The 20,939-nt window shown below is 28.0% G+C and overlaps 2 protein-coding genes across 4 annotated transcripts; one reads left to right on the forward strand and one right to left on the reverse strand.

Annotated features, from left to right (window-relative positions):
* Positions 1-144: 144 nt before the first annotated feature.
* Positions 145-5,608, forward strand: LOC132950853 (DNA replication factor Cdt1-like). The gene is made up of 9 exons (XM_061022449.1): positions 145-608; positions 2,637-2,810; positions 3,118-3,662; positions 3,745-3,866; positions 3,934-4,034; positions 4,097-4,259; positions 4,346-4,509; positions 4,569-4,770; positions 4,836-5,608. The coding sequence occupies exons 1-9, from the start codon at positions 441-443 to the stop codon at positions 4,976-4,978; spliced, it is 1,782 nt and encodes a 593-aa protein (XP_060878432.1). The 5' UTR covers positions 145-440; the 3' UTR covers positions 4,979-5,608.
* Positions 5,609-6,720: 1,112 nt separating this feature from the next.
* On the reverse strand, positions 6,721-19,279 carry LOC132950664 (probable E3 ubiquitin-protein ligase HERC4). Of its 3 annotated transcripts, XM_061022185.1 has the most exons (22): positions 19,119-19,269; positions 18,954-19,025; positions 18,674-18,845; positions 18,496-18,606; positions 18,289-18,411; positions 18,097-18,210; positions 17,748-17,909; positions 16,930-17,081; positions 16,728-16,858; positions 16,428-16,659; positions 16,220-16,347; positions 15,979-16,147; positions 15,732-15,918; positions 13,010-13,110; positions 11,415-11,624; positions 11,255-11,341; positions 10,987-11,169; positions 10,751-10,928; positions 10,550-10,682; positions 10,331-10,480; positions 9,925-10,264; positions 6,721-8,316 (listed from the first exon to the last, which is right to left on the reverse strand). In XM_061022185.1, the coding sequence occupies exons 2-22, from the start codon at positions 18,954-18,956 to the stop codon at positions 8,164-8,166; spliced, it is 3,219 nt and encodes a 1,072-aa protein (XP_060878168.1). In that variant the 5' UTR covers positions 18,957-19,025; positions 19,119-19,269; the 3' UTR covers positions 6,721-8,163. The 3 variants fall into 3 exon arrangements, with proteins under 3 accessions (XP_060878168.1, XP_060878169.1, XP_060878170.1); XM_061022186.1 differs by lacking the exon at positions 18,954-19,025 and having other exon boundaries at positions 19,119-19,273; XM_061022187.1 differs by lacking the exon at positions 6,721-8,316 and having other exon boundaries at positions 10,186-10,264; positions 10,554-10,682; positions 18,954-19,279.
* Positions 19,280-20,939: the final 1,660 nt, after the last annotated feature.

The following is a 20,939-nucleotide window of genomic DNA, read 5'->3' on the forward strand; positions in this document are numbered from 1 at the left end:
TTATAAAAATTGACGTGGTAACGTCTGGTAACCACGGTACAATAATTATGAATATTATTAGGCCTGCACTGCAATTGGGTGAACAGCATATAGAACTGTTCACGATGCACCGGTACACCACAAATACTGAAATACCTCCACGGCACCACTGTCCACAACAGCATGAACTTGTTATTATTATTTTTTTTGTTGCAATATTGCTTACTTGTAAGTCAGTAAGTCACACGGTTATACCGCCAAAACCGGCATTCAGCGTTAATAATTAATATTTAATAGGTAATTGCTATTGGAATTTCCATTTTTTATGATTACCGGACTACAGTGACTAAATGATACTGACTACTTTTAGCAAATAGCAAAAGTAAGACATACTAGTTACGACGTATTTGTCAAAAGAGACTAGGCACTGACAATTCAACCGAATTATTATTGAAGTAAACATGGAAGCTCAAAGGACATTGGACTGTTTCATTAAGAGTAGAAAAAGACCCACCACCGAAGATGGTTTCCACAAAAAGGAAAGTGTGAACAATACATTTGCAATACATAAACCAACTAGAAAATTATCATTTGATTGTACTGTGCAGCAAACGATTAAAAAACAAAAGGTTTGTCGACTGCTTAACTTACTATAGGTACTCTGTACTAACTTAACTGTATTAGTACCATACTGATATACAAGGCTGGGCAAGTTAACTATTTTTATTAACTCGTTAAGTTAAGTTAATATAGGCAAATGCAAGTTAAGTTGAAAGTCAAAAGTTACCCTTATTTCTCTTTTAACTCTTATAAATAAATTTTTCGATAATAATTAAGTTAAAAATCAGTTACTTTTTCTTCACATAAAATTAATATAATGATACCTATTACCACCTACCTTTTTTTAAAGCTAATAAATAACATAGTAATTCAATAAATATTTTATAAGTTATAATTTTCAAAAAAATGTATGTATATCGTCAGTCTGCGTGCGCAGAACTGGCTTGTTCTCTCTGCGAACGAAGTATAGGTATTAAAATACCGACTGTTTTTTCGGTGTAGTAGAACATTTTTCCCACATTTTTTTTTTAAAGTTTACTATTTAATAATTTAATATTATTATTTATTTATGCCTATTGTCTAATATTTTCAAATTTTTTCATAAATATAGTAAATTATAGATGTATATTTTTGATCAACTGAACTACTTGAATAAAATTCACAAGCAATTATTAAATTGTTAAATACTCAACTGGTACAATTTTAAAAAATAAATAAATATGAACAAAGGCTAAAAAATATAAGTTATGAAATAACAAAAGAATCAGAATTCAAATGTATTTTACAAAATGTATCATTTTTATGTCTGAATTATTAACCATTTTCATTAATTATTAATTATATTTTACTTTATACCTACCTACTTTAAATCTTTATTGTTTCAAGTAAGTAGTTCAGTTGATTAAACGTATACATTAATAATATATTTTATTTTAAAAAAAGATTTCATATAAAATAATAAATAATATTACATTATTAAATTCAATATTACTAGAAAATAATTAACTTTAAAAAAAAAAATAGGGGAAAAATGTTCTACTGCACTGAAAACAGTCGGGGGAAAATGTCCATTTACCCAGATTTATATGCGCTGTTAAAAATATTATTTTTACCCCAGACATACCAATAGCGGTTTTACGTAACATATTGAAGAATGTTTTTGATTTAACTGTCCGAGTGAACAAGTGATCCCGCTGTCAATTAGGTAAAAACAACAAACTTCAAGTGATTATATTATTAAAATTTAAAGTTTCCTCAAAAATCTGATTTCAGCATACAAAAATACATTTGTATTGAAAAAAGAGTTGCTTGGTAACTGGTATCGAGGTGTTGTTCTAATGTATTCATAGAATAACTCAGTTACTTGTAGTCTATAGTTATAGTTTATAGGTTATATGATATTATATTTAGGTGGTTAATCGTTTAAAAATTCAATATAATTTTACTAGATGTATGTAAATGTCATTTTATTTCTGATATACATTTAAAACATGGACACAGTTGCTCATTGAAAATTGTTTTAAAATTAAAACAGCAACATACAATGCAAATAATATTACATATAATATTTTATAGGTACTTTAATAACTTTTTTACTAATACATGTAAAAATGATGATATTTTTAATCATTTAACAAAAAAAACTTTATTTTAAATCACTCCTCATTACACCTGGCCTCTGGGACTTAATTCTGAGGAGCCTTCAGACCTTTAGTTATAAAAAATTGTACACTCTTTTGAATGATACTAAAGAACTATTTCTGAAGTATCAGAATAATAACAAACCCCCTATGGTATATTATTAATATACTATGACACCTCTACTTGTTTCCAATGCAAAGTAAAATAACTGTAAACATACTAAAATAAAAAAAAAAATCAATAATATATAAAAAAAAATGAGCTTTTTATACTTAAATTCTAAATCATAGTGAACTAGTATCAAAACAATTTTTTAGGTTTTATAATTATAATTTATTACTAAAGAGAATAATTATTAGTCTCAGTATTGCCGCTGACCTACTATTTTTATAGAATGCATATTATTTATCTACTTATCATTTTGTATTTATTACCTATTTAATTTATTGTTTTAGATTGATTTTGGTATAGCAAAAACAGTTTTCCAAAAAAATCTAAATGCTAGTGTTAATAATGGCGTTGTTGAACACATTTTGGAGAAAAAAGAGGCTCAAAATAAACAAGAAATTTATTCAGAGAGAGCTACAACTCCGGTTCAAACATCAGCAACTAAAGCTAAATTACGTAAAGTATGTTTATCAATACGGTATTACTGTTTTATAGTTTTTATAGTTTATTTTCCAGATATGATTCATAATTAGGTAAGCAATTACATTCACATAATATTTTATTTATTTTAAAACTAACATAATCCCATGATTCATAATAAGATGTTAATTTGTATGACATATTATGATAAACATTTAAGATAAATAGATAATCTTGTTTACCTTACCTAACTGTTGATCATGCCGGAATTTTAACAATACAATAAAAATAATGCATTTTTTTATTCAAACAATTATAATAAGTTCATATTTATTTAATTTATTTTAGGAATTGGATTTGGGCGAATTTCGGAAAATTGTTCGTCAGAAGCATAACTTTAAAAAATTACGAGAATTGATCAATGTGGTAGATCAATCTCAAATTGCTCTTAACTCTGCTGAATCTAAAGTAAAAGCTGCCAAAAGTCATTACTTATCCTCATTTAAATCAGTTGATCACTTGGTTGATACTAGCCCAAAAAAAATTGTATCAAGTCCCATAAAACGATCTCAACTTAAACCTTCATCCTTATTTCTCAGCCCAGCACAATCTATCATTAGTCCAAAGAATGAAATGACCACTCAGATGACACAGCCAACAGAATATGTTTCGCCTAGTAAACTATTAGATGAAGTTGGATCTCTTATGGCTTTTTCACCGTCAAAACGATATGCTGCATTGGCTGATTCTAAAACATTACCTTTGCCGTTGAAGTACCGTATTTTGGATGAATTATTCAAAGCTATGGAAACTGTTTCGTCCATGATGTTTACTAGAAAAGAAAAAATAACATTTAATAAACTTAAACGTGGTGTTCAGCATATGACTAGAAAGTAATCATCTAAATATCTTTTTATTAAACGTTTTATAAACGACTTATAATTGTTCAAACTTCAAAATGCAATTCATTTTTAGGAATTTTACTGAATTCCAGTTAGCACAAATTAAAACTGTAGTACCAGATTTATTCAAGTTTGCATTAGTTAAATCACCAAAAGAGAAATATAGTCAGGAATTAGTAATAGTCCCGAATTATGGTAAATATTTAATTACCTACAGTAGGTAACTCATTTTGTTAAATTATTTCATTTTTATATCAATTAGGCTCAAAAGATGAAGATAACATTGATTTAATTGGGCTAACAATTCGGAGAAAAAAGATATTTTCTAATGCACTACTTGACATTATGAAGGAGCATCATAAAGTATGATTTTATTATAATTCTAGCTAATTTAGTTTAAAATAACTAATATTTTTTGTTTCCAGAAATATTTGAATACATTAATTCCACCTATTGTGATTGACAAAAATAAAATAACTAGATGGCATCCTGAGTTTGATGTTGAATCCGTAATGGATATAATTCCTTCAACATTACCAAAAATTGAAATTAAAAAATCAAAATTAGAAACTGCAAAAGATTTATTGGGTAATATGGGATATATTTTTTAAAAATATTTACATTACATTATAAATTATAACTTTTGCATTAATTACAATTTAATTTGTTTCTAGATAAATCCCATGCATTATTTGCTTACAATAATCGTTTGAATCGAACTCTCGTAACAATGAACAATGAAAATAAAATTATAACTGAAAAAAAATTTTCTTCGACAGATGCAAAAAATGCATTAAAAGGAGCACTTAAAGGGATTCCTAAATCATTTTTACTAAAGGTAATTATTTTGATATTATTTTATGGTTTTTACATTGAAACTCAAATATTTATGTAAAGATTCAAGAAAAGCAAGCAGCAAAGGCTAAAGAGTTGATGACAAGGTCAGTGGGTCAATTAAAAGAAGATAGAATGATGAATAGATTACCAGATATTGCAAGAAGTATGCGTACCTATTTCGTACAACTTCGAGGAAATATTATGCCAGTCAAAAAAATCATCAATCAATTAAAGCAGAGTTATCCTGAAACTATGACAGACCGTAAATAAATATTCCTTCATTTTATAATTTTTCCAGCAAAAGTGCCAATTTTCTTATTATTTTAGAGGAATGGAAAGCTCACTTCAGTCTCCTCCAAGAAATAGTACCTCACTGGATTGAATCAAAAGTCTTAGAAGGAATTGAACATATTCGAATTGATAAAAAAGTTGAATTTGAAGATACTGTAATTAAAAGATTAAAAAAATAAATTTTATTTAACAGACTAAAATTTAGCAACAAATTGCACAATTTTTATATATTTTTAATTTTCAGCCATTTATTTTGTAAATTATTTTCTATATCATGAACAGCCTATAACAAACATTTTAAAAATCATATGTAATAGAATAGTTTACATTTTTAAAATAATCCTAAATCTACTGATGATAAAGATATTATTTTTTAATAACAGTTTTTTTATTTTGTTCCAAAATTTTTAAATTTGTATATTATTATATTTTTATTATACTTATACATAACATAAACCTACAATATATCCAATTATCAAAATAATACAACTTACCCTTTTTGAAGTTAATATTTAAATATCTTTATGTTATTTATTTAATAATTTTGTATTTTGAATATTATAATGATTATTCTTGATGACTAACTATTAAAATCAATACATTTTAAACAAACAGTGGGCATATGATTTAGAAAAATAATATGTTTTAAATTATATCTATATATTATCTTATATCTAAATGTTTTTATTTCATAGCTTAAACCTCAGTGGTGTCCAACCCGGTTTAACTTTAAGATATTTATTTTTTAGCATGTCTAATTGTGTTTACCGTAATATACACAATAATATTACAAACAATTCATAATATCATTATTTGGTCAATTTATTTCAGCAGCGGGTCTACGGGTCTACCCATGTTTTGCCTCACCTTCTTATACATAATATGGTGGGCGGTCTGACAATAGGTGATGGAGATCTGCACGGGCCGTGGTATAATATAAATATTGCGAGCCTGGATTTATGTTTATAAATAATATTATTACTTAAAAAACTAATCAAGTGATATTCTGATGAAACGTTTGTGTATGTAGAATGTAGACGGGTAATACGTAAGACATGTAATAAAAACATAAAATCATAGTAAACATTTTAAATTTAGATTATTTGTAAATACCGTAGCGGTGTCAATAACGCCAGTTCGTACAGCAATTCGGCGAAAACGCATCCCTGGACACATTTGCAGTGTGACAAAATATATTACTCAGAATACTCTATGTATCTATGGACAAACCCCAATCCACTTATAATTTTATCATTGATAATGATAGTAAATAATTCTATTTATACTAGTGACCAATGTTTTCGAATTGCTATTTGCTTATATTTATCGTCTACATAAGTGCATAAGTCTACATATGATAAAATGACAAAAAAAAATAGAGGGGCTTCAGCACCCACAGTTTTTTCATTGAAATTATGCTCCTGGTTATTGGTATTAAGACTCCTTTATACGTCCCAAAGTCATTGTAATAGGATGGAAAAAATTTTTTTTTGTCAGGCTTTATTTATAGACTACATACTTGATGTACCAATTTTATATCATTTCGTTCCATAGTAAAACACTTTTAAGGACAACAATAATTAACTGCTTTAATTTCAATTTACTAACGATATACAAATATCAGACCTATCTTGTCAACTGAGATAAGTAAGGTAGTAGATGGGACCCAGAGAGTTATAAATACAACCATAATCATTGTATTAATTGGAAAAAAATTGGAAGTGGGCGCACAACCAACTAATGTCTAATAAATTTTTTTACGACTTTCCCCTATCTCTGTGTAAAATGATTGCAGTGCTTGATTCAACAAGGGGAACTATGACTATAATAAATTATAGTATGCATTTTGTGATAAAAGCAATGCTTGAATTGGGAAAAAATTAGAAGGGGGATGGAAAAGTGTAAAAAATATGTACGTACCTGAATATTGATATATTTTATTGATTTGGATACATTTAGAAGGGGTACGCATAAATATTTTCTACAAAGAAAGGAAACTCCAACCCCCTGCGTCCCCCCTAGATTCAAGCACTGGATATAAGTCTGGATATAATACATCAATACATGTGATATGCAACAATCATCATCATAAACAGACAAACAGTTACAGTACAGTAATTTAAGCGATTAAAGTACAATATAATAATGACTAAAATATTGGCACTAATTATTATAAATATAATATATTATAAGTAATATTGGGTACTTTATTGGAATGAGTTCCAAATGAACATTTATGGCATGTACATAGTTTGTACCATGAAAAACAGAATAAGGAGACCAACCTCGTACGGCCACCCCACCATAAACCAAAATGAGTCGCACGATTAAATGGCCACAGGCTGCGATGCGTACAATAGGGTTGCTACTTTCACCGGAGTAGTATAGGAATTGTTCATGTTTTTTGTGTTTTTTTAGGAAAATTATGCATTATTTTGAACCATGACCCACTTTAGATTTTATAGCTTGGATGACACATTTATACTTGAATGCATATGTGTATATGTGTATATTTCATAAATATTATTTTTAGTTTTGCGTAAATAATTAAATTATACAACCCGTTAACACTATATCTAGTTTTTTATCTATATATCTTTGTTCACATCAAGTCTGAGCCCGATAATATTCGATACACCACACAGGTGTTTTCTTGAACGATCATTTTATAACAATACATGTATCGCTACACTCAAATTTGTTTCTTGAGAATAACATGTTTACACTTGTATATATGCGTAATCGTACAAGCTATAAAACCTTAACGAGGGTCATATTTTTAAAATAATGCATATATTTTCTGAAAAACAAAAAACATATTAATAATTCCTATACTAAGCAGATTAAAGTAGCAACCCTAGCGCAGTGCACACGCAACACAGCCTGTGACCCGTTTAATGGTGCAACTCATTTCAGGACATTATCAGAAGCAGAGTTTGGTTTCCTTATTCTATATAGTCTTCATGATTTATACATTGATTTTTTTAGTACCAGTTGATTGGAACTGATGATAAGATAAAAAAACCGAGTATTTTTTAGTTGAATTTTTTTTTAATTGAGTTGTAAATTCACCTACCCGGTAATTATTGTCCTTGAGTAAATATTACAAATATTATTATGCCTTAAACAATTTATTAACCAGCCACAAGCTTATATTATATTAATTATTTGAATAAATAACATAAATCTTAATCTAGGCATTAAGGAACGAAAACATAACATTAACACGAGCGAATAATATAACCCTGATATTCAACAATTATAATGCTGAGCTCCTCTGCCATTAAATCCTACGATAAAGTTTGTTAATTAAACGTTTAATTTTGAGTGTATTTATTTTTGAGGAATGTGTGTCATAAAATGTTTAGACCAGAGAAAATCCTTGTGTCTGGTGAATGGCTTGAGTCAGCTTATACTTCAGTTTTCCTTTGGATTTATACTTCGGTAAATCTAAAAGGTTGAAACATGTGTGTGCCACAGGCAAGAAGTTATCATCTAGGGTGGGTTGGATATAAATCTGAAAGACATTTATTAATTAGTAATTAATAAGGCATAAAAATCATATAATTATTGAATATTAAAATAAAGCATAAATTAATTAAGGGTATTGTTTAGTATGTGACCTACGTTATTGGGTATTCGTTTTGTATTTTTAGTCAAAGCAAAAATCATAAAACTGTTATTTTATTATTATTAATTAATTAGTAAAACAAATATAAAATAATACAGGATTACATTTAATAATGTGAAAATCAGTTTAACAAAATATCAAAAAAAGAATAGAAACAATATTTCAAAATTATTCAAAAAATTTCATTTTACTGTTTAAACTGTTTAAACTTACACTTTTTTATATCACTTATAAAATTTTAAAAATGTATCTTGCCTGTAAAAAGATTGGTAACCGTACATTATATAGATAATCGTTTTGGTAGGTTACATACTAAACTCAATTTTTGCTAGGTAGGTCACATAAACCTAATTAAGAACTAATCTTTTCTAATGCTATGACTACCAGCACAATACAGTTATATTATTTCAATTACCACTAGACTTGATTAACAATTTTTGTTCACTTATAAAAGAAAAACTAAATTTTAAGTTTTGTAACAAATGTCTCCAAAAATCCACTGTTATTATGGCAATACTCTTCAACTGTTATTTTTTCTTTGAAAACATACTATCATCATAGACTTTATACTCATAAACGGAGCATATCTGGCCAGCGGGGATGTGTGGTGTGGTCACTGTAAGCTGTGTTACAGCAATGTATTACTATAATAAGTCAATATAACGAAAAAGTTGAAATCAAAAACAAGATTAGTTCTTAGTAATACTTAAGACAAGTTTATTCATAATTTGTTTAATCCAATTAAAAACGTGTAAGAAATATACATGAATCATGATATAATACAATAATTACATATTTATACTGTTTTTGTTTTTAACTATGCCCAACCTAGTTGGTTTTTCGTGCATGCGCAGAAGTATGAAACCACACGTGCAGTGCAGCCTACTTTGGCCGCAGGAACTACCACCATGCTCCGTCCATGATTATAAGGTCTATGACTCTGATCAATCTCATTTATTTTTTCTGGGCCTCTGATTTTTTTTATTAAATTTTATTAAATTTCATAAGATAGCTCTACCGTACATACTTCTTGGATGTAACTATTCTAATCTATAACTATTACATGATTATGATTCTTATCCAAATTTTTCACAAAATTTAATGGACATCATTTCTGCAGTCTAACAATACATAGGACATAATTTAACCCTTTCACTGCTACACTATTTATCCACTTCAACCTGTGTATGCTACTTAAAATAAAATATTTATAATTCTTTTTTTTTAATTTTGAGATCTGTAAGGTATTTAAGTTTAAAATAATGCGAGCCAAGGTTTCCTAAACTTGTACGGTTACTGGCAAATGAGAATATTATAAAATACAGGGTCGTGATAGTACGTCTGGAGCAGTGAATGGTGTAAATGTTTTGGACGTAGTAGTATGTTTGGACCAGTGAAAGGGTAAATAAATAAAGAAAAATCGACTTTTGTTAGCTTAGTAATCTCAGCATCGGGTAGTAATTGTAATAATGAAAAAGTACCAATATTACTTACTTTTATTGCTTTCATTCCCATAATGGGTACACGATCGCTTCCTGTAAGAAATAGCAAAAACTTCTTTTTGTCATCAATGTTAAACTCGTGAAATACTTCCCAAAACATTTTTATTGTTTCGTCGTCTTTATTGTAACCATTTTTATACTCAGCATTATTCTCCCACTCAATCCAATTGTAGTCTTGATTGCCCACAACAACAGCCATTAATTCTTGCGAATGGAATAACCTTAATACTCGTCCACCGCACACTTTTAAAAATGCATCTTTGAATACATTAAATTGTTTTTCAACTCTACGGTTTAATACCATATCTACGTACAAATCGACAAATTCATGTCTAAACATAAAATACATAAAAATACAATTCAAACATTAAACATAGGTATTAATTATGTTTACTTACTTATTATTTTGATTAACTATTATATTAGCCCCATCTGGTTTCAATGGAATTGTTTGAATTTCTCCATAAACTTCTCTAGTGATTTCAAAAGTGAGATTAAATACTTCATCAAGATCAGGTTTATTATAAGCCAATAATTCTTCAAAACTTCTGTAAAAATAATTTAAACATAAATTATATTTGAGATATTTATGTGAGCCAAATGTTAGATGTACTTACATACCCACCATTGGATCCAGATCTTTAAAATCTTGAAGGGTAATAGGTTCGTTAAGTAGTTTTTTGTACAATGCTACAGGAAATGGTAAGTCTATGATAATAAAATTATAAATTGCTAAGCCACACATCAAACCTAAATAAATATAAGTAAATAAATACAAATACTTTAAATGAAAACATAAACAGAAAAGTGATTTTTACCAATAAGATAATACATTGTAACATCTTCAAAGGAAGAGTCATTAAACCATATCATGTTTGTATCTTCATAATTTACAAACATACCAAATTTTGGATCTAAAATCTCTTTAATCAAAAGCATAAAAAATTCTTTTCTTACTCCTCCAGCATCCTCAGCTTCTTCATCAATAAATTTCACCTATTTAACGCACAATAAAAGTATTTTACCAGGAATTATTTTTTTTTTAGGTTCTCACTTTCAAAGGTTTTTTATAATCATGTTGAGTATAAAGAGACAATTCACGTATTGTATCTACAACTAAGTTATTCCGTGAGACATTAAGCTCAATAAATTGATTTGCTAAATTATGCTGATTCACATCCAAAAATAGCATTTGCGTAAATGCTCTTGTTGCTGCAGCTTGCATTGCTTGTTGCATCTGAAATCAAATAGTCACAAATTTAATCATACTCTCTATTTAAGTACTGTTATCAATTGTGTTCTATTAAGAAATACACACACACCTGTACTTTCTGATCAACTTGTAAAAGTATTGTCTTAGCTTCAGCATTGAACAGAAAAGGATAGTTACAAAAATAAAAATCTTGATACTAAAAACAGTTTGAATTTAATGAATGTGACAAGTATTTCATACCAATAAATAACAACATAACATATACTTACTTTAATTCCGTTACTATCGGCACGCATCCACTTCATGTAATCAGAAGGTATATCTATCTTATCCGATAATTGTGGAATATAAAATGAGGTGTATGGCACTTTCAATTGGCCTTTCTTCACTTGATGCCCGTTTAAATTGGAATTTAGTTTATTTAATTTAGCTAACATTGAAGCAGCCACTATCAATGCTTTATCCCAACATTTTTGTTCCTAAAAAACAACATGGTTAGTAAAAAAACAAACTTATGGCAAAAGTAACTATTTTTTTATGTAAAAAATACTCAGTAATTAGTTTGAACTTCTTTAATTTTACTTAAGATTTATTAGCTTAAGTAATTTTCTTAATAAAGCAAAATCTTAGTACACCTAAGTAAATTTAGAAATGTTGAGTTTCAGATGTGGTTTAAGCAAGCTTAAATGATAAATTTTTTATTTTAATCAAACAATATGAAATGAACAATCAATATTATAATAATTTCTCTTATAATATTATTATATCAATTAAAATATTTAGATATCGTAAACTGTCTAAGTGACCTCGGGCATAAAGTGATCAACGTTCCAAATGTAACACACTGTACGAACAAATTTCCACTTCCACTATTCAACATCAGCCTAGTTCGTAACGCCTATAATCGTGAAATATACAAAACCACCAAAATATTAAACTCAATTGTAAAATTTGAATACCCAAAGAGACAACTTGGTCCTCCCCAATGCCACAACTGTCAAAAGTATGGGCCACAAACGCAACTACTGCCGCCACTACCCGCAATGCGTGAAATATAGAGCTAATCACCACTACACCGATTATTGCACAAAAAAACTGGAGGAACCAGTAAAATGTGCTAACTGTGGTGAAAACCACCCTGCCAATTATAAAGGAAGCCAAACATTTAAAAAAGATATTAAGCCGCATCAAATCTAAAACCGGAACAAAATAAGAGAAAATCAACACATTCAAACACATGTAGGTGGTCTACACCTCACAGGGGTGGGTATGACGCGTTCAGCTCAAACCCAAAAGGGAAACCCTCATATGCTGAAGCTACAGCAAACACATTACCATCCGATCAACCTCTGCAAATCGTTACCAATTTCTTTAACGAGTTAAAATTAATCCTATCCCTCCTAGCTGCTCTAACATCCCTAATAAGCAAAATCCCAGTCACCATCACTTCCCTTAATTAATTAACACACACATCACAATATCTTCTGTTCATCCGTACCACATTAAATAAATAAATTCTTAATTGTATTAAAAAACTTGTAATAACATAAAATATGTTGTCACATTTAAAAAATAATAAATTAAAAAAAATTATGTTTATAGTTTTTAAATTGTTATATCTATATATATAATAAAAGTAAGTGTTGGTCTAGCTATGACCATTAGAATATTTTTTTTAAAATTAGATTTAAATTTATTAATTTTCTTTTACTTTAGGCACAACTATATGTTTAAGTCCTAAAAATGTTATTTCTAATATTTCTACGTTGTTGATTAATGATAATGAATCTTTCTAACAGTGTTCAGTTAGTAGTCAACAGATAGTAAGTTACATACGATTATAATAAAGATTTACAATACTTACAGTAGAATTTGTATTGGTGTTCAATTGATCAATAAATACATTTTTATACACCATTAATAAGGTATTAAAATACACAACCGGCATTGAAGAAATCCAAAACTCTGTTGGTAAAAAAATATTAATTTAATTATGAAGTACCTATTATGGATAATGGTGAACAATATATGAACATCAATTATATATGGTATTACCACTGGTATAATTAGGTTAATGTTGTTTCTAAAAATAGTAGTTTATATGAAAATATGATGAACAAGTTAAAACGTTTACTTGAGAAATAGTTTTAAAATATGTATACTATACTCTATTCAGAATAAAACGACACCAGGAGGCCAGTCAAAACCTGTTTTGCTATGTAAATCTGGTGTGCTCTTATTCTGAATAGACTATAATAAATCAAATTGTAATGGCTTTTAATTGGTAACATTAAAGTGATATCTGACGATAAGCAGGGACTGTATTCAGAATAACTTACTAAAACAGAGCATTTGTATAATTTTAATTTTAATATTGATTCGTGTTTTATATATTATCATAAACTAACATAGTATTTGTTGACTATACACTATACAATTTATAATTATTGGCCTGATATCATTTGATTGAATCCAATCAATTCTCTATTTTATATTTTTGTATTTAGAAAAGAAAGTTATTTACTAGATGTCCAAATTGCTACTTCAAAGTTTTATTGAAGAATTAATTGAACTTTAGTACACCAATTTGTTCAATATTATTTATTTTAGGTGTTTATTTTAGTAGTTCGAATTTGTATACACAAACACATTTTATTTTAAAAGTATGTATACTGTATAGTGTATACTCTTTAATAAGAGTTCTAAATTCTATTGTTTGAGCTTCATGACCTATATGTTTTTTTTTGCATTTTAGTGAATATTTTTCAGTTTTCAAAGTGATATTTTGTACCAGTAGTTGTAGGTAATTTATAATATCTGATGTATAAATATTGTACATATATAATATACTGATGTATAAAGCCAACCATAACCCTGCAAACTATGCTTCACGTATTATAAAACATTTTTTTTTTTTATAATACTGAAAGTAAAAAAATTCTAAATTGATTGAAAAAATAAAAATAGCCAATTTCTAAATATGATTTTCAGAAGAATTTCAATTGTAAAAACATTTATTTAAGTCATATAATATTTTAGTTTTTATAATTTTTTTGAATTAAGATTCATTCATTTGAAAAGTAATAACTTTTTAAATATTTAGATTTTAATAAAAAATCTCTTAAAATATTTTTAAAATTTTTTAATTTGAAATGATTTTTTACAACTACTTAAACAATATAATGAGGTTTCAAAAATTAACTACAAGACTTAAGTAAAAACCACATTTACAAATTGGCCATTTTGAAAAAAAATTTTTATGAAATTAAAAATTAAAAATTGTTAGTATTAAAAAATAAAAATGTTATATTATACGTGCGTAAGAGTCAATAAATTATATATATAAAAAAAATTAAAATCAAAATTATTGTTTGGAACAAAAGTTATTTAATTTGTAAGGTCTTCCTGTTACACCCCGTACTTATATAACAGTCAATATTAGAGATACAATCGTTACCAAATACACAGGCATGAAAAATAATAGGTACCTGTACTGGTGTAATTATCTGTTAACCACTGTCACAAATTGTGCCAAGAGTATGTTGTGAAATTAATAAATTAATACTAATACAAATTCAATGTATTAATGTTATTTAGTTTAAAATAAATTGAAATATATTTAATTTTTCTGATGTTGATGTATATATATTGTATTGCATGTTTAATTAAATAAAGAAGTTAATCACAATACTAATAATTATTAAGATATTTAAAAATTGGTTACATTTTTTGTAATGTTTCATCGATTTTATTGCATTACGGTATACACTATTATAAACATCATATTTTAAGCGTTTTAACAGAATATTAATCTGGAATCTGGAATAACTAATAATTATTGCTTATTGTTAGTATATTTAGTTTTTTATAATACCCGAAAATGGTAAGATGCACAATCTAGTGGTTTCTATTAAAATTATAATAATCTTTGCATTTATTTAATTTTAAGGGAATGTAATGCCCCAAAAGGTAAAAATGCTCTAAATAAGAAAAAATGCTTTTGTAATCTTAACATATAAAATAATGCACCTATAAAATGCACTTAATTTTTATTTTCAACAGGATTTGAACCAAAATAAATTTAATAAAGTTTTGCAAAACTGCAGTTTCTAATCTTATATGCGGGCTTTTAATCTGAAAAATAATTTAATCTAATTTAATTTTCCGACAACAATAATAATCTCAACTTTTACGGCATAGAGATTTTGTTGAAAAATTACGATTAATTTTATTTGATCAGGTAAAATCCTTGTTAGTCATTAGCATGTTACAAAGTTACTTTTTTAAACAAAGATCCTAAAATAAAATTTTAAGAAATCTGGGTTGTAGTGTTTATGCCCTAATAACCTTATCATGGTTTTAAAAATGAAAAAAATTACATTAAAATTGAAAATTGTTTAACTGCAAAATTATGCAGCTTCTTATTCTAATTCAATAATACATGAAACATTTATGTTATAAAAGATCATAACTTATCTAGCTTTGGAAAACAACCCAGTGCATTCCCAGCCCTAATGATAACCATTCATGTGGCTTCAAAAATAAAATAACAGTTGACTATCAACGTCTTTTAACTGTATTCTTACCAATAGTATTTGAATCTATGCTGCTCAGATTTAGTAATGCTTCAGCATAAGGCACTTGAAGTATGGTAGCATTTGTAATATTTTTAAACTCGTGATATATAGGTAAGGTTAGATAAAACCTCAATGACTCCACATCAGGAGAAGGCAATGATAAAGAATCAACTGCACTGGCTAATGATGTTAATATCTAAAAATGAGATATTATTTATTATAACGTATATAATGTTAACATGAATTGAATACTCACTAAATCACTCAATGAAGTATTGCGTACATGACTTATAGCGTCAAAACATAGTGTAGCTAGATCAAAATCTATACCATGATTATTTTCTGTACAAGTGTAATGAATATCATTCAACATTAAAAATGAGCCATTTAAACATGACAAACTGCTCATCACTATTTCTACAAACCTGAATGGAACATACTGATGTATAACATATATATATATACATACACAGATGAACCAATGTTTTTAAACTTACGACATTCTTTCTTGGTCAACAGGATTTTCTGGTAAGATGGTTGATAAATTTATCACATCTGAAAGCTTTACAGTCCAAATTTGAGAACTTTCTTGAATAATTCGATAATCATCTGGATATATATCGAGCTAAAAGGCACTCAATATTATGTATTACTGTTTTCAATAACCAACACAATAATAAGCTAATAAATTTAAAAAACACATACCAATTTATGAGTGACTCTAACAAAACATTGATCACCTCCCGCATAAATACTTTTAACAACATATTGCTTATTTGTTTCTATCATAGATGTTCCAGATGGAGATAGCCAAGGTCCTAACACTAATTGTGGTGTATTTGAGTTAATAGATAATTTTGTACCTAACTGGCCAACACTACCAAGTCCAAATGAGTAGACTCGACCCTTTGAAGGTACTAAAGTCAAAGTATGTCTCCTATAAAATGTTAGAAAATATTAATTGATTAATAAACAAAACCTTATTTATTGAATTATAATAATTACCGCCCACATGTAACTTGAGTCACAGTACTGCCCATGAGTTCTAGCACTTTTCTTGGAACAATTTCGTTTGAAAATGAACCATGTCCTAATTGACCATACATACCAGCACCACATGTAAAAACTCCACCATCCTAAAAAATATTAAGCAATAGATCAATAAACCAAAATATTATACCATATTAAATATTCAATGTATAATTACATATGTCAAGAATACTGAGAAATCTTCTCCTCCAGCAATATATTTTACTTTGACAGTTCGTATTGTTTTCAGTTGCGTAGGTGATGATAAGCTAGTTTGACTGTTTATCCCTAGTTGTCCAAAATCATTTTTTCCCCAACCAAACACAGCACCTATTTGAAATAAATAATTAATAAAAATAATTAGTTAATCAATGATTTGGGGGAGGGGGATTTTATCCTAATATAATACAAACATTTACCCCCTTAATTTCTTCAAAAAAATGATTTTTAGTAAACCATAATTTTAATAATTGTAAATACTAAATACATTTTTTTAACATAAAGATGTTTTTAGGCTGGATACAGATATTTTTATTTTTTAACCGATTTTGAGTAAAGATTTTTTTATCACGGGCATTAAATAATTTAAAATTATAGTTTTAGTTATTTAATTTTACTTCTAACTTTTATAATTATTATTATTATCAACTTCATTTACCTATGCTGTTATATTGATATTATTTCTCAAGAACAAGAATAAATCAATTTCCATTTTATATTTTGCCTAATTCAATTTCATAACAAGTTGTATAAATTAATATATTTTTATTTATATCTACAGTTTTGTTTTGTCATAAATGTTATACAATTTAACTTAATTACTAATAAATTATTTTAAATTTGAATGGTATTTATTTGTGAATACTATGTTATGAAATAATTGTGCCTATTAAATAATAACAAATTTTTTTTTAATTGAGTAATAATATTTTTAAGTGTTAAAAACAATACAAAAGATAAAAAAATAAAAACATTTGTTTTATACAATAATCTTACCTGATTTTGATACAACAAAACTATGATATCCACCACAGGCAATAAATGAAATAGGTAAGCCAACCAGTGAATTAACCAATGTTGGCTTTGACACATTACCAGGGCCAAGTCCAAGGCCTAACTGTCCAAATTCATTCGAGCCCCAAGTGTACAACTCTCCATCTAATTGTATGAATAAGATTTAATGTAAATAAAATAACTGTCTTTTAATATAAACAATGTTTATTAACATAAAAATAAATAATACAGTTTATTAGGTTTTAATAAAATATTAAATAATTATTGATTGAAATAGAAAGGTACTTTTTTTTTATAAAATGTTTTCACAAGATAATACAAATCAACTCACGGTTTGTCAGAGCCATACAATGTTTATATCCACAACTAATTTGAACTAATAGCATACTGGCTAATGTTTTGACGATTTTTGGTTTATATTGAATCCCTTCATCAGTTTCAAGTCCTACATTTCATTATAAAATAAAATCAACCAATTTTTACTCCCGGCTAGTTTGAAAACATTTAAATATTTTAAACTCACCTAATTGTCCACAAGAGTCAGAACCCCAAGTATATAACTGTCCCCATTCATTAAGTGCCATTGAATGAGCTTCTCCGCATGCAACACTTGTCATCACTAAAGATTCAACCCCTGGAATTTTTTCTGTAAAATCAAGTAACTTACAAATTTAATATGCACATAGATGGTTTGTTGGAATTAAAGTAAACATTTTATAAATGTACATACGTAGTTTTGTCCGACATCCATCATGTCCCAGCTGACCAAAATCGTTACTACCACAAGCATATAATTGTCCATCTTCAGTTACGGCAAGTGTATGATTATTTCCACAAGCCACTAAAAGTGAACACGTTAATGAAATATTTGGATTGTTGCTAATGTCTCATACATGATAGATAATTACCTGATTTAATGTTATTCACGCTTTCAAAATTGACTATCTCTTCTGGACTGAGAATATAGTTTTCTTCAATACCACCCAGACCGAGTTCCCCGTTGATTGTATTGCCCCAACAATACATGGTCAAGCGTCTGAGTCCTTTGTTTTCAGTTGTACTATGACTTGTTTCAAAGTTCTAAGACAGTGATTATAATGAATCACAACTATATTATAACTAACCACACATCACAAACGCATATCACGTGAATAATAATTATCTAAAAATAAATTCCATAGTCCATACCATAATTTGGAAGGTTTTATCATTACTCTAGGTAGGTAGTTGAGTGTTAGGTTGGATGATGTTATATTTAAACTATCATTAATTACAATAAAATAAAAGTGACACTAATATTCCAAGACAGACATTTTAAGTATAGATCAACGAAAATTATTATATTGTACTCACCGACAATAATTTCAAAAAAAACCCAACTGCGTTGAAACACTTGGAAATAAAACTTAAAAACGATTTTTTTTTAACGCAGTGCCTACTGCTCAGTAATCACTTTTTGCGTAAGTATTCAGTAAAAATACATTTTTAACGAAATAAGATAACAGTTACTTAAAAAATAAAAACACTAGCAACAATCATCGTATGTGAAATAAATGATAATAGGGAAATTCAAGGAGGATAATATTGCTATATCAACAAGGCAATGGACATCCATCTAGACGTCTTTGGCATTAAGGTATTTCGAAGTATATTTTTACAATTATAATACCACGAAGTCTAGAATATTCTAGAATCCTTATTACTTCATTAATAATATTATTATTATTGAAGTTTAATGCCAGCCGCCCGGTCGATCGGCCGTCCCGAAACATTTGTTCAGGAATAATGTGAACGTGTGGTTGTAGTTCATTGCAATAATTGTATATTAGGTACTCGATATTAATATACCCGCCCGTCTTCTTGAACCAACTAGAATGACTATGATGTCTAATATTATTAACGTGCACACTACATTGGAGCGGCCATAATAATTTATCAACGACAGTGTGTAGATTTGCAGGCAATTTCTAATTGGTACGAAAAGAAAATAATAATATCATTTTGTAGCCGGTAAGCAATGACGTCATGGTTAGTAAACTAAATAAAAATGTCGGTTAGCGTGTCGCCGAAAGGTTTCATAATATCGATTTTACGAAAGATTAAAAACGTTATAGCCCACAGATAATTATTTTTCGATCGATATTAGTATTCAGACATTGGCACATTGCATAAGTGCGTCGGACCTCATACCCTATGTTTTAATTTTACTCTCGGACCCTCATTATTGATCGTGATTCGTGAACAATAAAATTCCTATAGGAACTAGACATAAGTTCTACATAGCACATTTAGTACAGACAGCTGCTGTATGCTGCAGCCTCTACAGCAGCGGTCCCCAACCGGAGGGGGTGGGAAATTTAGAGTTTACTGGGGGGGGGGGGATATAGTGATGACGGAATTTCGAAAATAATTATGTTATTTTACAATGTGTAAAATTGAAATCAAATATTTTTGTTTTTATATTCAACACATTTTTCTTATTACTTAAGATATTTAATTATTACTTCGTAAGTTGATTTGTAATACATTTTTAAAATGATGAAAATAATAAAAGTAAATAGTTGTTTTTATTTTTTTTTCTAGGGGGGAATGAGATATTAGTAAATTTACAAGGGGGGCGTAGAATGAAAAAGGTTGGGAACCACTGCTCTACAGTTTAGACTCTAAACTTTAGAGTGTAGTCAGTGGCGTGGTGAACGATAATTTCAGAGGCATTACCTCTGCGATTTTCCTTAATACATTATTATGCATGAATACTTGGGATATTTGTAACATGCCTCTGGAAAATTTTCAGTTCGCCACGCCACTAAATGTGTGTAGGACGTAGGTATAATGTATTTGATCTAATTTTAGATATTAGCCGATACCGAGGTACCACCGATGGTTTAAATAAATAAATAATAGACTGGAAATGTTGATTAGTGAAACAAAATTAATATTATAGGTATTAGTGTATTACTTTTAATTTTACCAATAGGCAATATAGGTCCAAATGTCCAATACTAGTCTGTTAATTCGAATTTACAATATTGATAATAAGGAAGATCTTTAAGTCGCCAATACTCTCCAATACTTCTGTAGTTCTGCCGAAAGGTGAAAGATAATATGTTAATAATATTATATTGTATTTTACTATTGTGATATTAGTACCAAAAAAAGGCATATTAAAATGAT

Source organism: Metopolophium dirhodum, chromosome 8 (assembly GCF_019925205.1).
Source record: "Metopolophium dirhodum isolate CAU chromosome 8, ASM1992520v1, whole genome shotgun sequence".
NCBI lineage: Eukaryota > Metazoa > Arthropoda > Insecta > Hemiptera > Aphididae > Metopolophium > Metopolophium dirhodum.

What these genes read in the sequence shown, in the direction of transcription:
- LOC132950853 (XM_061022449.1), top strand. Translation starts at nt 441, where the DNA reads ATGGAAGCTCAAAGGACATTGGACTGTTTCATTAAGAGTAGAAAAAGA. An exon ending in AAACGATTAAAAAACAAAAG is followed by an intron (nt 609 to 2,636) that starts GTTTGTCGACTG and finishes TTATTGTTTTAG; the next exon opens with ATTGATTTTGGTATAGCAAA. An exon ending in CTAAAGCTAAATTACGTAAA is followed by an intron (nt 2,811 to 3,117) that starts GTATGTTTATCA and finishes AATTTATTTTAG; the next exon opens with GAATTGGATTTGGGCGAATT.
- LOC132950664 (XM_061022185.1), bottom strand. An exon ending in TTAGAGTCACTCATAAATTG is followed by an intron (nt 16,348 to 16,427) that starts GTATGTGTTTTT and finishes AGTGCCTTTTAG; the next exon opens with CTCGATATATATCCAGATGA. An exon ending in ACACCAATACAAATTCTACT is followed by an intron (nt 11,625 to 13,009) that starts GTAAGTATTGTA and finishes GTTGTTTTTTAG; the next exon opens with GAACAAAAATGTTGGGATAA.